Here is a 16,499-nt window from a genome sequence, read left to right on the forward strand (position 1 = left end):
CTGTTTGGAGATGGGAGATTTAATCACTGTTCACAGCAATTTGGATTCTCTTAGAAAATCTCCAGTCTTTCTAGTTTGCATCTCATATATTAAAATGTATTAAATGTATTAAAATATTAAATATATTAAAATATGAGTGTGTTAATATCTTTATTAGTAATTTATGTTATAAAGCATCATATATACACAAAATAGTATTGATACTTATATTATCTCTCTGAAGAGTTTATTCACCTCAAATGATTGAGCAAGAAATTCTTTAAGCTATAGATGGTTTATCAGGAAATATCAGTTCCCAGGATGCTTGTTTTGTTACCTGATGAAGTTAAAGCATGCCTATGACCTGGAATTCTAAGCTTGATATGACAGCATCTTCCAAACTAGTGTTCCATACAAAATTATTCTAGGAGATAAATGTTAATGGCAGATTCACAGTGTGCTTTGGCCAGTTAAAGGCTCATGGAATTACTGCACTAAAGAAATCTGTTTCACCTTGTGTAACCCATCATTTCCAATACTTAATACAGCACAGCATGCTATTTTCCTGGCACATCTATTAATATCTGCAGAACAGTGTTCTTTAGAACACCAATTTGGGAAATGCTGGTCTAAAGTAATTACTTCTTCTAGTTAAATAAATAGTCTATTTTCTCAAACCATTTGTTTCTTACATAATTCTCCCCAGCGATGAAATCACGTTGGATTTCCCCAAATATGTACCCATCTGACAGTCAGCCTCCCAAGTGAGAAGTACCTCAACTTTTCCGTTAATCTTCCAGACCTTTGTAAAATGTGCCCTATTATATACTTACTTTTATACTGTAGTTTAAGATGTAGGGCTGATATTTCTTTTCTCTCCATTATTGTACTTATCTGAAATAACTAAGTAGTAGCTTGATTTTGAAAGTATGATATATGGGGGCACCTGGGTGGCTCAGTCAGTTAAGCATCTGACTCTTGATCTCAGCTCAGATCTTAATCTCAGGGTTGTGGGTTCAAGCCACACATTGGGGTCCATGCTAGGCATGGAGCCTACTTAAAAAAAAATAAAAAATAGGGACACTTGGGTGGCTCAGTTGGTTGAACGGCTACCTTCGGCTCAGGTCATGATCCCAGGGTCCTGGGATTGAGTCCCACATCGGGCTCCTTGGTCAGCAGAGAGCCTCCTTCTCTCTCTGCCTGCTACTTCCCTGCGGGTACTCTGGCTCTCTCTCTCTCTCTAGCAAATAAATAAATAAAAATCTTTTAAAAATAAATAAAAATTAAAATAAGAGTAAGCTATATGTATGTATATGTGTATATACATATGTGCATATGTGCACATGTATGTCGATTCTGCTTTTAAATGCTCTGTCCTATTTGGTGTTCTGTAGGTGGGAACTATTTGATAAAATGTTTGGAATTGCCAGCCTTTTGGCAATAAACATGGAAAATAATCTTACTAAACTTGTAATACTAAAACTTGTTAGTAATCAATAAAAAGTTTCTGTTACTCTAAAAGGGCCAAAGTATATATTTGTATGTAAAAATATGATATCTCATTGTTATATTTTTTTCTAGTTGATCCACCAAAATCGACAAGCTATCTTGAACCAGTTCGCAGCGAACGCTCCTGTCGGCATCAATATGAGATCAGGCATGCAGCAACAAATTACACCTCAGGTAATGTGAGAAAAGCAGACATTGTTAGCAATTCTCTAACCCAAGCTATTTCTTAAAGTGTTGACTTGAGTGTCCGAGATGGTCTGTGAATTGATCATTTAAGGTAGTAGTGCAACTTTCTTCTAGAATGAATTGATAATCAACTTGTGATACCCCTTACTGATATTTAATCTAAAGCAAGAGTCCTTTGTTTGGTTTTGGTGGTGGTGTTGTCGTTGCCATTAGATACCAGATGAATCAGTAGAACACTCTTACTGGTATCCTGAATAGGACCAGTTATAAGACCCCTAGATAAGAAACTGTGTGGATGGTACCAGAAGCCTGATCAAAACCCAGTCACATTGCTGAGTTATATTAACTACCCTGTTGTGTCCTCTGCTCAGTCTGAGCATCAGCCTTTTCTGTTTTTTATTTATTTTAGCAAGCCTTGTACATGAACCCAGGGCCTCTGGAACTTTTTTTTTTTTTTTTTTAAAGATTTCATTTATTTATTTGACAGAGAGATCACAAGCAGGCAGAGAGGCAGGCAGAGAGAGAGAGGAGGAAGCAGGATCCCCGCTGAGCAGAGAGCCCGATGCGGGGCTCGATCCCAGGACTCCGAGATCATGACCTGAGCCGAAGGCAGCGGCTTAACCCACTGAGCCACCCAGGCGCCCCTGGAACTTTAAACATAAAAAGAACTGGGTCGCCTTCTATGTCTTACCCAGTACTCACTCCCTACTTAACTTCTTCACATACTTTAGTATTTTTGCTTCAACTGCTTCATGTTTTCTTAACCAAGGTGACACAAAAATTTGAGAGATGAGGAATTTTAGACAGGATGCACACAGAACTTTTCTTTCCTCCATAAAGTGTACCTAGATGGATTCAGGGCAAAAACAGGAAGACAACTGTAATCAAAAGGGTTATAGACAGAAACTACTGTTCATGGGTCGCCTGGGTGGCTTAGTCCGTTAACCATACAGCTCTTGGTTTCAGCTTAGGTCATGATCTCAGGTTCTTGGGATCGAGCCCCCTATTGGCTCCATGATCAGCACGGAGTCTGCTTGGGGTTCTCTCTCCCTCTACTGTGCTCTTCCCCTGCTTGCTCTCTCTCTAAAGAAAAGAAAAGAAAAGAAAAGAAAAGAAAAGAAAAGAAAAGAAAAGAGAAGAGAAGAGAAGAGAAGAGAAGAGAAGAGAAGAGAAAAGAAAAGAAAAAAGAAAAGAAAAGAAAAAAGAAAACTACTATTAAGCAGCAGATATTGGCATCTTCGTGGATCCATACTTGGGTTTCCCTATCTTAAAAAATCTCACTAATTAGCTCATGCAAGGGTAGTTAGGTTATAAGGAAACAAGACCCCACTTTTGGAATTCATGTAAGGATGATTTCTACTAGAAAGTCATATGTCACAGTTTCTTCTAGATTGGACTATATCTGTTTGCAAGTTTAATTTTAGAGGAGCTATCTGCCTTGATCAGATCCTCAGTCTGAATTGAAATCTTCTGAGGAAGGCTTTATTGACATTCCATGTTGCTTTAATGAGTTAGACCAAAAAAGTGATTTTAACCTAATTTTCTGTTGCTTTTGTCATTCCTAGTATTATAGTTATTAAAACACATACTCTGATGCCTGGAGTAGTCTTTATTACAACAGTGTTATAAAATAGCTTGCTCTGGGGCGCCTGGGTGGCTCAATGGGTTAAGCCTCTGCCTTCAGCTCAGGTCATGATCCCAGGGTCCTGGGATCAAGCCCCACATTGGGCTCTCCGCTCAGCGGGGAGCCTGCCTGCCCCCTCTCTCTGCCTGCCTCTCTGCCTACTTGTGATCTCTGTCTGGCAAATAAATAAATAAAATATTTTAAAAAAATAAAATAAAATAGCTTGTTCTGGCCCCTGGGTATCTCAGTTGGTTAAGCATCCAACTCAGGTCATGATCTCAGGGTTATGGGATCGAGCCTTGTGTCTGGCCCTGCACTTAGCGGGGAGTCTGCTTCTCTCCCTTTCCCTCTGCCCCTTCCCCTGCTCATGCTCTCTCTCTAAAACAAATCTTTAAAAAAAAAATAGCTGGTTCCACTTATTTGTTTATTATTTTATTTCTAATTATTTTCTTTTTAAGTAACGATTTGTTTGGCATTGGATCCTAGATTTCTGATTCTTCCTTTTTAAATGGTATTCATAGGTTTTTCCAATTGTAAAGATAATGCATGCTCATTATAAATAATTTGGAAAATACAGGAAAGTGTAATGAAGAAAATTAAAATCAACTATAATCACATTTTATTCATTTAAGTAAAGTGGAATAAATGATCTCAGTGAGAAAAGAGAGTAACTAAGAAACAGTAAATTTGGGGGGAAAGAAAAAGAAAAAAAAGCCTCCTAACCACGTCACGTCAGACAAGTTTGAAGTCATAGTGATAATTGCTACGTGTTTTGTTGCCCCAAGCTACTAGGCTTTATCCTGTAAGCTTCCCAAAGTAGGGGATGGTGATAACAATATTCATAAATGAGGATTGGTTTTCTCTTTTGCAGCCCCCCCTGAATGCCCAGATGTTGGCGCAGCGCCAGCGGGAGTTGTACAGCCAGCAGCACCGGCAGAGGCAGCTAATACAGCAGCAAAGAGCCATGCTCATGAGGCAACAAAGCTTTGGGAACAACCTCCCTCCCTCATCTGGACTGCCAGTTCAAATGGGGAACCCCCGTCTTCCTCAGGGTGCTCCGCAGCAATTTCCCTACCCACCCAACTACGGTACAAATCCAGGAACCCCACCTGCTTCAACCAGCCCGTTTTCACAACTGGCCGCAAATCCCGAGTCAGCCTTGGCCAACCGCAACAGCATGGTGAACAGAGGCATGACAGGAAACATGGGAGGACAGTTTGGCACTGGAATCAATCCTCAGATGCAGCAGAACGTCTTCCAGTACCCAGGATCAGGTATGAGGACTGCTCCTCTGCGCCGCTTCCCAGGTATCCGGCGCAGGCTTTCCCCTGCGCTCACAGCGGGGCAGTGTGCCTGAGAGGAAGGTGCTGCCGTGGGAGTCAGGAGACCCGGGCTCCAGACTCATCTCTTGCCACTAGTGGTTAAATAGTTGGAGGCTTATCACTCCCTGACAGCTAATATGATTAATCAGAGGACCCAGAAGGACCAGATTCTAAAATTTTTTGAATTTTGTCTGCAGGGTACATTCTCTTACGTTCTTACTTTCTGTCGTGGATCCCTGTAAGAATCTTATGAAAGTCCTCTTCAGACAACGGGTTGAAGTACATGAACTCAGAATGGGCATACAGTTTTTTCATTATGTTGGAGACTTTGATTTTGATAGTTTCTATAGGGATAACCCTCTTTGCAAAGCTTCTCAGGCTTCTTATTGGTGTCAGCACTCCTAGCTGCTTAAGTTGAAAGCTCTTCTTCTGCAGTACGAGGAACTTCCTGGCTTCCAGGAATTTTTTCCTTTTTAACCTTTTGTTTGCATTGTCTCTCTTCCATTCTCTTTGTCCTAGTGATGATGTCCTTTTAGATTTTACTTCTTTCACTTTCAGACTCTAATGGGTAGTGTCAATAAAACACATTTGATTAATCCACGATATTTAATCAAGCTTTGATGCAAAATTAATGGCACATTCCTGGGGAAAAATTGAAATAAATCCCTTCATTTTATAAATGAAAGAAAAAGTAAATTATAAGTCTGCCTAAAAATGAATCTCCATGAGAAGACTGCTATTTGACTTGAATAAAATGTTGAGGTTACATAGAGTTTTTTTTTTTTTTTTTACATAGCAGTATGCTTATCAACTTTGACAGCCAAATCAATTTAGACTTTCATTCTCACGGCAACAAGTGCTAAAATCCTTTGACTATTAAATTAAATTATCTAGGGAGACTTGTGTCAGACAGCACCAGAATTCTCAAAGATCTTTTACTCAAAATTATGTCACATCAGTTCCTTTGTCCTCAAGACAATGAAGTCATCTTTGGCTGGTTTATATTGCTGACACTATCTGTATGGGCAAGAAAAGGATTATAAATCTATATTTTAATAATAATATTGTCTGAACCTTTTGAAGGCCACTTTCATGTGTCTTACGATTTCTCTATGCAGAGAACTTGACAAGGCTTTTTCACTTTATTCTGGCCTGCAGAAGTACTTCCTCCAGCATTAGAAGACCTGTGTCGTTACCTGGTTCTCCACTCCTCTTCCGTAATGGCAGCTTAGCCCACGCAGCAAATAGACTCTTAGTAGCATTCAGAATATTGATTACAGAGCCTTAAATCAGAAGATTTGTCTCATTCGTTGGCAAAAAAGAAATAACTATGAGTAACCCAAATAGTAGTAAATTCCCCAAGGATTCTTTTCTCTTAAGAAATAGAGAAATAAAAACAGTACTTCTGCCCATTTTCAGTCATGTTCTTCAACACCTCTTCTCTGGGAGGCCAAGAAAGAATTTCGTATCCCTCTCCCGTTTCTTGACAAAACCACCTAGAAAAGCAGTTCTTCAGAACCCCATTTCCAATGAAGTTGACAAGATTTCTTTCAGAGTTGTGGGTCTTCTCTTTGAGCTACTGCCATGTCAGTGTGTACACAGTGGTTGAGATCATGAGTGGGAGGGGCTTACTTCTTCTCTAGGCGACAGAACTGGATGTGTTGCTCCCCATCATAAGCGCTCTATCTGGTACCTGGATTTTTCTTCTAGTCCAAATTTAGATTGACAGAAAATGCTTTTCACAACCTAAGAATTCATCGTTGATCAAGTCAGCGTTCCTACTACAAACAAAACCCAGACACTGGGTGCGATAAAGAGAGTAGTTGTTTCATCCAGTTGCAAATTGAAATGAAATGACAGAGCCTGCAGTTCTTCCATGAACTACTTCAAAATAATGGGGGGGGGAGTTATCAGGTTTTCTGGAGAGCAAAAGAACATTTAAAGAGGCAGTGTTTTTAAATGTCTTCCATTGTGCTAAGTTATAAACTCATTCCAACGTTATCAACAACCTGGTAAAAAGCTTCATGACCAGGTTTTGTGTGAATACAAATTCAAGTTCTGGAAAAGTTTCAACCTTTGCAAATGAGGACTTCTTTTGGAAGAAAAAAAAACTACCACATGTTTTTTAAATAAAGTCTTACTGTAACACAGTCCTCCTCATTAGTTTTTGTGTGATAATACATAATGTGGTTGGCTTCATACTCAGAGTTGAGTTGTACCAGAAACCTTATGACCTGCAAAACCAAAACTATTTCCTATCTGGTCCTTTGCAGAAAAAGTTTTTGTGTTAATTGATATTAGTAAAACTAAAGGTTGAATTCATTAACTTAGCTTTAGTCCTTTGCTTTGGCATCTTTTAGCTTAGTAGGGGCCCAGAGTAAATGAAGGAATATGTGAATAATAGTAATGACAGAGTATGCTCTCTTTTATTTCTGAAAACCAAAAATTTTTCTAGACTATCAAGCCATAATGATGAATGCACAAGAACAGGATTAGACATTTACAATTTATTTAGGAGCCCCTGCGTGGCTCAGTCAGTTAACCGCCTACCTTTGGCTCTTGTCATGATCTCAGGGTCCTGCAACCAGGCCCCACGTTGGGCTCCCAGACTCCCAGCAGGGAGTCTGCTTCTCCATCTGCCTCTTCTCCCCATCTCTCCCATTCATGCTCTCTCTCAAATATATAGGTAAAATCTTAAAAACAAAACAAAACACACAGAAAAAAACAAAAGACCCTGCATTTTTTAAAAAATAAATAACATTTATTTTATACCAAGGTGACATTTAAAGGAAATATGATGGAAATTTTTACAAAATTTTGTACCCACTTCATGAATTCCTTGAAGCTAATCCATAGCTCCTTCTGTGAACTACAGTAATGCTACTCCACCCCTTCCTCCTAAGTGATCTCATCCACTCCTGTGGCTTCAGTGACCTCTTCATGCTGATGACTCTCTTCTGTATTTCTAACCAGATCTCTCAGCTCTTGCGTACAACTGCCTGATGACAGACATCCTTGAATTTTCTCTCCACTAACACCGCAAACTCAACTTGTCCAAAGTTAGATTCATCAGTTCTGCTGCCCTTCTCTCCATATCTCAGTGTTCCACCTGTTCTAACAAATTTCTCAAGATCCAAGAAAGAATGTATACCTTGCTCTCTTTTCATACTCGGCCTTGTAATCCTGTATCTGCTATTTCAAACCAGTGTCCTTCATTCATTCACCTGCCTCATTCTTGTTCCTCCCTCCTCTCAGAACTGTCTCCTCTGGGAAGCCTTCCCTGACCACTCCCAGTCATAGGCACTCACCACCCTGTCTTACACTCACTTGTTCACCTAGCTGCCTTGCTTTTTAAACAGCAAGTTTCTTGACTGAGCAAAGCGTGACCTTTTTAGTTTCTCAATTGCTTAGCACAGAAGTCTGGCAGGGAGAGTTAGGTGCTCAATGAACCTTCGGTGAAGTAAATGAACGGAAAGATGAATCCTGGTTCTGGTTGCTGCTGCCAATGGCTGTGATGCTATTTATGGTCCAGCAGGGAGGCTTAGCATAGTTTAGGCGAAGACAGAATTATCGAAATTTTGGAAGGAACTAAATTGTCTGGTCCAAGGAATCCAAGGTCTAGTGTGGTGGCAGAACCTGAACCAGAACTCTGTCTACCCCTCCAGTTCCTTATTTACAAGCTGGTTCTCTCTACTAAAACTAGGTCAGCTGATAAGGAACAATTAGAATGTGAAATGAGTCCAGAAAGAAATACCAAAAAGTGTGCTGATATACTTGCAATCTCTTATTTATTGTTTAACTTTGATTCTACAGAACAATGCCCAGAATATGAGAAGTATCTCTTCTGCCCTCACATACATATTTTTCTGAAATAAATTATTTCCTCATTAACAAGATTAAAAATGCATTAAGAAAGACAAGTATTTTTTCAAAGATCACAACCAAAATAGTTAAGTTATAGAGTTTATGCAGAGATAGTCTGCATAACTCTATATGCATAACATATAAATGAAGAAGATGGGGGGAAAACACCCATCTTCTAGAGTCATAAATGAAAAATTAACTTCTCCATATATTCTTAGTCAAAATTATTAGAGATTAAATTACAGATGGAGGAAGCAGCAGAGAGAAAATATATAGCTTTATTTATAATAGTCTTTAACAAGAAAAATAAACATTTAATGAAAGAAAAAACAATAGAAAGTTTACAGTTGGCTCAATTTTCACAGAAAATTTAAAATATTTTTTAAATTGTAGCCTACAAAAAACCAAAAGTGAATAAATTAACTATATCCCCTGCCATATTAAATAAAAAAAAGGAGAAAAGTTATAATAACGGTGGCAAAACATAGAATATACGATTATATTTATAGAGAGACATTAAGGACATAGAGACATGCTTATGATATAATCATAAGGGAAAGAAGCAGGTCACAAAATTGTGTTAGATTTTAGAAATGAAGATTTGAATGAATTATACTAAATTATGGGTAATCAGATTATGACATTCTTCTCTGCACCTTTAAAACTTTCTGTATCTCAGAAGTATTTAACTATGAAATGTATTTTGTCAGGAAAAAAAAAGAAAAAATATAAAGTGCTAGCATAACAGAAATCATTTTTAAAAATCCATTTTTAACTTTTAAACTGTTAGGACTTCCACTTTGGGCTAAGTTAGAGTAACAGGAGCCAGATTTATTCCCCCATCCGAAACAAACAAAAAAATCAAAGTACATTGAACTATAGTTTTTTATATTATCCAGACTATGCTGCATGGAGAGGGAGTCCAGAAGGAACCAGTAGTCTCCCTGAGTTGAGCCCATGGAGCTGGGAGTCCAGGAAGGCCAAGGCAACTCGAGGTCTCAGGGCACAGGACCAGAGAAGAGAGAGCCACAAGAAACTGCAAGTGTGCACAGGGTCCCACTCGGGTTTTGTGTGTGTGTTTGTGTGTGCACGCACAACAAACCAAAGCCAGGGAAAACCACCTGGAAAGATTATAGGGAACAATCTACAAAGTTTGCACAGGGCCAACTTCTCTTCCCACCAACCAGAATAGAAAACCTCATGATTCATGGGGTATCAAGTAAGATACTCAGAAGGGTTTTGTCTCAGTAGCAGACAAAATAAGCCCTAACCTTTGCTCTTGTCTCTTAACATACAAGACCCAAAAGAATTAAACTGTCTCCATGTAACCTAACTACAACCCAGATAAAGGTTGAAAATATTTAAAGAGCTTTTAGGGGTACCTGAGTGGCTCAGTTAAGCATCCAACTCTTGATTCCAGCTCAACTCATGATCTCAGGATCATGAGATCGAGCCCTGCTTCAAGCCCCTTTGTCAGACTCCACTCTGGACACGGGGCCTGCTTAAGACTCTCTCTCTCCCTTTTCCTCTGCCCTGCCACCCCCTTTCACATGCACCCACTCTCTTTTCCTCCCTCTTAAAAAAAAAATCCGGCACCTAACAAGGTAGAATTCACAAGGTCTGGGACCTGGTATTTTTTATTACCAGGCATGCAGAGATGCAGTATAATAAAACCAATAATGAGGAGTAAAATCTGTCATTGAAACCAACACAGAAACACACAAATGATAAAATGAGTAGATGAGACATTGAGACAATTAAAAATCATACATTTATTCTGTATGTTCAAAAAGCTAGAGGAAAGCTTGAACATATTAAGTAAAGTCAAGGACAATATAAATAAAACCAAAATCAACTTCTGGAAACAAAAACTACAATGTCTGAGATGAAAAATATACTAGATGGGATAACAGAGATATTAGACATTACAAAAGAAAAAATTAGTGAACTGGAAGACATAACAGTGGACACTGTGCAAAATGAAATCAGAAGAAAACTGAAACGATAGCAGGTTCACTCCAAATTGACCTTACAAGTCAAAGTAAATCAAAATGTCAGTATGCTTTTTGGAGAATTGACAAGCTTCTCCTAAAATTTATATGGAAATGCAAAGGATCCAGTGTAGCCAAGACAGTTTTGAAAAAGAGAGCCAACTTGGATAACTGTCCTTTCAAAAATTACCATAAAGTCACATCAGTCAAGGGTTGCCTGGGTGGCTCAGTGGGTTAAAGCCTCTGCCTTCAGCTCGGGTCATGATCCCAGGGTCCTGGGATTGAGCCCTGCATCGGGCTCTCTGCTCGGAGGGGAACCTGCTTCCTCCTCTCTCTCCCTGCCTCTCTGCCTACTTGTGATCTCTGTCTGTCAAATAAATGAATAAAATCTAATTTAAAAAAAAATTTTTTTAAAAGATTTTAAAATAGTCACATCAGTCAAGACAGTATAGCATTCGTACAAGTATGGTCATAGGGGCCACAGCAACAACCTAAAAATCCAGAAGTAAATTGTTAATATTATGGCCCACTAATGTTTTTAAAATAATTGTATCAATAGCTGCTAATAAGCATCATCCTGCCCAGAAAGGAACAAACTACCAATAAATGCTATAGAATGGTCAAACGCCAGAAACATTATCTAAGTGAAAGAAGCCAGACCCAAAAGATCTCATGTGATTACATTTATATGAAATTGCCCCAAAAATGCACACCTGTCAAGACAGAAAGCAGATCCATGGTTGCCTGAGGCTGGGGTAGGAGAGGGGAATGACTGCTGACAGGCGTAAGGGGGACATGAGGGAAACGAAAATGTCCAAACTGGACTGTGCTGATGGTTGCACAGCTCCATAAATGGACTACAAGTCATTGAGCTGTGCAGTTCAGTGGGTAAATTTGAGGCTGTGTAGGTGATACCTCAGTAAAGCTTAAAGAAAAAGGACAGGGAAAGAAGAGCCCACAGAGATGACTGAGGCATGGACAACAAAACCCTTCTCATTTTTCATTTCACACGTGTTTGTTTTGCCTTTTTCCCTTCCTAACTTATTTTTATTACATAAGTAATCTGTCATGTATATTCATGTATATTTTTGCACTTAAAAACCCATGTAAGGGGCGCCTGGGTGGCTCAGTGGGTTAAAGCCTCTGCCTTCAGCTCAGGTCATGATCCCAGGGTCCTTGGATCGAGCCCTGCATTGGGCTCTCTGCTCAGCAGGGAGCCTGCTTCCCCCCACCCCGCCTGCCTGCCTCTCTGCCTACTTGTGATCTCTCTCCTTCTGTCAAACAAATAAATAAAATCTTAAAAAAAAAAAAAAAAAAAAGTCCATGTGGGACACCTGGGTGGCTCAGTTGGTTAAGCAGCTGCCTTCAGCTCAGGTCATGATCCCAGCGTCCTGGGATCGAGTCCCACATCGGGCTCCTTGCTCGTCAGGGAGCCTGCTTCTCCCTCTGCCTCTGCCTGCCATTCTGTCTGCCTGTGCTCGCTCGCTCTCCCTCTGTCTCTCTGACAAATAAATAAAATCTTAAAAAAAAAAAAAAATCCATGTAAGCAAAAAAGAATAGAAAAAAATTATACATAATCCTGGAACCCAAATCAATATGTTCGTGATGCATTCTTGCAGACTTATTTTATGTTTACTTCTCTGTTTATACTCTAATTTCCTGCCTTATTTTGAAGAGACTGAAATGTTTTCCCTGCTGTATTGAATAGGCTGTTTCTAATTATATCATGACAGATCCTTGTGGGAGTGAGGGGTTCTCTTTTATAGGGTTAATACATTTATAGTATAGTCACATAAATTAATTTATGTCAATTTGCAGGAATGGTTCCCCAAGGTGAGGCGAACTTTGCTCCATCTCTGAGCCCCGGGAGCTCCATGGTGCCCATGCCAATCCCTCCTCCTCAGAGCTCTCTGCTCCAGCCAACTCCGCCCTCGTCTGGGTACCAGTCACCAGACATGAAGGCCTGGCAGCAAGGTGCAATGGGAAACAACAAGTAAGTAAGTTTTTGTATATGAGCATCCCTGGTCTCTGCAGCACATAAGAACAGTCGTGCCATGACGATCGGAATAGAAGAGTGCTGGCTGCTTCCATTTGCAAGTTCATGGAACTGCATTTTACCTGATAGCAAAGAGCAATAATGACTTCTGAATCCTCTAAGTTTCAAGTCATTTTTAAGGTAAATTTGTATGTTTACAGTGCAGAAGAGTGGTCTAGTGGCCCCCAACCTCCCATCTCACTGTCCGCACCCCTAAAGAACTTGATCATGTGTGAAACAGAGCTTCCCTGGGACGGAGGTAGAAATGGGTACTTTAAAAAAATAAGCGTTATTTATAAAAACACTTAAAAATTCTAAAAATCTAAAGCAAGAATGGCTAAAGATCAGAATTCACTAGAGCCTAAACATGGGCACGCAGGCTTCACCCCTCCTAGCACGTGAAAGATCTCCTGGCAACAGCAGAGGCTTTGTGGCTTCTCAGCCGGCTCTGCCTCAGCCGGCTCTTTGAATCTCTAGACTTTCAGTGGCCTCATCTTGCCCATTCTGCTCAGAATCATCTCACTAACGTCATTTTCCCCCCAATCCTGGCTGCTGAACTTTTCACACTTCACTTGAGTTTTATAAGGCTTTTAATTAGGTTGTGTCTTGGTTCTAATGACAGGGAAACCGTTTGATCTGACAACATAATAAGTGAGGCAGTTAAAGTTGAAAACTTAAGACCATATTCTCCTAAAGTTCACTGAAAGGTGAGAGGAAGTCTTCCCGTTAGAGAACTGTGGAGCTCTCAGTGAGAACTGTGTGTAAATTAGGTAGAAATGAAACTGCCTGTATAACATGCAAGAAGAATTTAGACTCCTATTATGTTCTAATCCCAGCTTCCTAAATTCACTTTAGATTCCATGGTCCATGAATATCGTGATTCCTTTACAGACACGCTCCACTCCCTTGGCCAGCTCTCCCTCTGCTGCACTTGGCCGTGCTAGCAAGATGCTTCCTAATGAAATCCAGCTAAGCTCTAGCTCCATGCCCACATCTAAGCATTTAAATGTGTCTTGGAAAAAACAGTCCCGCTGACAGTTCTGCTCCCCTTTACAGTTAAATACCCTAAAAGACTCTCAACACTTCTTCTCCTTCCCTTGTTGACCAGTCGGGCTTTCATCCCCACTGCTCTAGCAGCAGTACTCTTGTCCAGGTTGTCAGTGTCCTCCACAATGCCAGGTGCGGTGACTATTGGTAGCATTTGCCATACTTGAGCATTTATTCTTTCTTGACGCTCCTCCTTCATTTAGTTTCTGGAACAGCTTTCTCTCTTGAGAAAGGTCACTCTCACCCTGTTTCTCAGTGTCCTCTGCTGGATCTTCCTCCTCTCCCCGAGCTCCATTTGAGGGCCTCAGAGCTCATGCTGTCTACTTGCTCCCTTGGTTATGCTGTCCACTTATGGCTACACATCCCGATCTCAGTGTCTGTGACTCCCCAGTTTAAATCTCCAGCCCAGGGGCACCTGGATGGCTCAGTCAGTTAAGCGTCTGCCTTCAGCTCAGGTCACAATTCCAGGGTTCTGGGATTGAGCCCTGCCTTGGGCTTCTTGTTCAGCAGGAAGCCTGCTTCTCCCTCTGCCTGCCACTCCCCCTGCTTGTGTGTGCTCTCTCTCTCTTTCTAACAAATAAAATCTTTTAAAAGACAAAGTCTATAAATCTCCAGCCCAGACTTCTCCCCTGAACACCATACTGTATGTATAACCACCTAATCGCTATCCCACTCAGAAGTCTAATAGGTCTCTCTGGCTCACCGTGACAAAATCTGAAGGGGTGTCCCCGCCCGCCCCGAAACCTGCTCCTCTCCTACTGTTCCCCGTCTCAGTGAACAACAACTTCATTCTCCCAGTTATTCAGAAGAAAACCTCTTCTCTCATATCCCACATCAGACAGCCCATCAGCAAATCATATCAGCTTCTTAGCTCTCCCTTCTTCCCTGTCCCATGTGCAAGCCGCCATCATCTTCTTTCCAGACTGTTGAAGGAGCCTCCTGTCTCCTTGCTTCGACCCCTGCTCCCCCCGCAGTGTAATCACGTGGTAGCCTGCGGGATGCTTCTCAGACATGAGCAGCATGGCAGTCCTTTCCTCAAAACTCACCAGCTTACTCAGAGTGCAGAATGGGGCCTGGGAAGCCCACATAATCCTGTTCCTGGGTCCCTTTCTGACCTCAGCTGCTATTCCCATCACTCAGTCTGCATACTGGTGTCTGTTTATTCTTCTGTCCCTGACATGTGCCAAGTACATTGCAAACTCAGGGCCTTTGCGTTTTTAAATCCCTCTGTCGGAATGTTCTTCTCACAGTGGCCACATGGTTTGCTCTCTCACACTTCAAGTCTCTCCTTAAATGTCACCTAATTAGACATAGATATTAAATGTCACCATATTAAAGCTTCCTGATCATCATTTCTAAAACAACGGCGGTTTCCACCCCCTCGTCCCTTTTTTCCCTTCTGTATTTCTCTTTATAGTACTTAACACCCGACATATTGTGTGTTGGTCCTTTTGTTTATGGTCTGTCTCCTCCAACTAGAATATAATCATCCTAAACACAGGACTTTGTTTTTGTTTACTTGCGTATGTGCATCCTTTAGAATGGGTGAGCACTTACTATACATTTATTGAGTGAACAAGGACAAAAATTCCCTGTCCTGCCTCAGTCACTTCTTGGGTTCAGATTCAAATGTGGGCTTGAATTTTTGTTGTACTTTAACAGTTTTTGTGAACTTTGACTTTACCAAATCATTTGAAAAAAAAAAAAAATAGTTGTCACGAAGTCTCTAAGCATTCACACTTGCTTATTTGCTTCATGTGTAAAGGCTTATTAGTCGACACAGGTAGCATGGATTTGTGACCCCTCGCTATTTCTCTTGCACAGTGCAGAGTACCACAAGGAATAGGAGAAACTGCTCTTGCTGTCAAGTTACCAAGAGTCCAGTGGGTGACAGCGGTAAAAGGACAGAAGTAACACATGAAACAAAGAATCATTTAGTAGAATGATGTAATAGAGTTCAGAGACTGTAATGTGATTCTTTTTCATGATCTCTCCAGTCGCAAGAAAAATAAAGGGTTAAACCAAGCCTCTTTGTCCTGGAACAGTGCAGGTTTGTGTGTAACACTAGTCGCTAGGGAGAGTCTGAGCACTTATTAGCATTTTAAAGGGTAGGAAGGCCTGTTGTTTAACCCTTTGTTTTTAGACTAACATGACCTAGAGCACCTCAGTGCTTGTTAATAATACCTCCAATACCTATGGCAGCCACTTCAGGCCGAAATCTTCATCCTTACCTTCCCCCACACCGTGATTTAGGGGCTTCCGAATTCCTGGTGCTAGCCGAAAAAATTGTAGTAACTGACATGGGGATGACCAAGAGAGCAGAGGGAGGGAGGTGAACCCCACCCCACTGTCATTCTGAGACCTAGGACAGTGACTGATGCTGCAGAGGGCCTGGTCTTCTCATAGTGGAAGAAACTAAAATGGAACTGTTGGCAAGAGCAGTTTGAATGAACTTAAGCTAATATAAGTCCCAAGTATAAATGTGAAAAGAAATTAAATCTTAAACTTTTTTTCACTAAGTATGACATCATTGCAGTCCTTGAAGCTTCTGCATGCATTAACTTACAGAACCCTGAGCTGAGCCTCCGCAGGGCTGATTTATGGATCAGTTGACAAATGAGCATTGTCTGGGACAGAAATGTTCTCATTAGGAAATGGGCAGCCAACTAATGGGTTTTTCCTCACCTTTAGTTGTGGGGCCACTGCCTCACAAGCATACACACTGTACAGACGTTAATGGTTCAAAGATGTATTACTGACCATTTCCTAGGCATATAATTTTCTTTGAGCATTTGTGTTTTATAATTACTTGGGGAAAATTTGCTTCTTTTCTTCAGACATGATGAATAGGCTGTTTCTCAGTCTGTTAATTTTAGTGTGATTACCTTAATCTACCGGAAACGATAAATGTCAGTACATCTTGTTTACCTCCCAGGAGCGAG

At 40.7% G+C, this 16,499-nt stretch overlaps 1 protein-coding gene across 5 annotated transcripts in view; it reads left to right on the forward strand.

The window, feature by feature from the left end:
• NCOA1 (nuclear receptor coactivator 1) overlaps nucleotides 1–16,499 on the forward strand; it is a 149,373-nt gene that overhangs the window by 111,533 nt on the left and 21,341 nt on the right. For all 5 annotated transcript variants that reach the window (XM_032866958.1, XM_032866962.1, XM_032866959.1 and 2 more), the window contains 3 exons: nucleotides 1,561–1,662; nucleotides 4,170–4,572; nucleotides 12,294–12,468. In XM_032866958.1, coding sequence (XP_032722849.1) covers nucleotides 1,561–1,662; nucleotides 4,170–4,572; nucleotides 12,294–12,468 — 680 coding nt within the window. The remainder of the gene's footprint in view (nucleotides 1–1,560; nucleotides 1,663–4,169; nucleotides 4,573–12,293; nucleotides 12,469–16,499) is intronic.

The sequence above is a fragment of the Lontra canadensis genome, unplaced genomic scaffold (genome assembly GCF_010015895.1).
Source record: "Lontra canadensis isolate GAN:19392208 unplaced genomic scaffold, GSC_riverotter_1.0 scaffold32, whole genome shotgun sequence".
In the NCBI taxonomy this organism is placed as follows: domain Eukaryota; kingdom Metazoa; phylum Chordata; class Mammalia; order Carnivora; family Mustelidae; genus Lontra; species Lontra canadensis.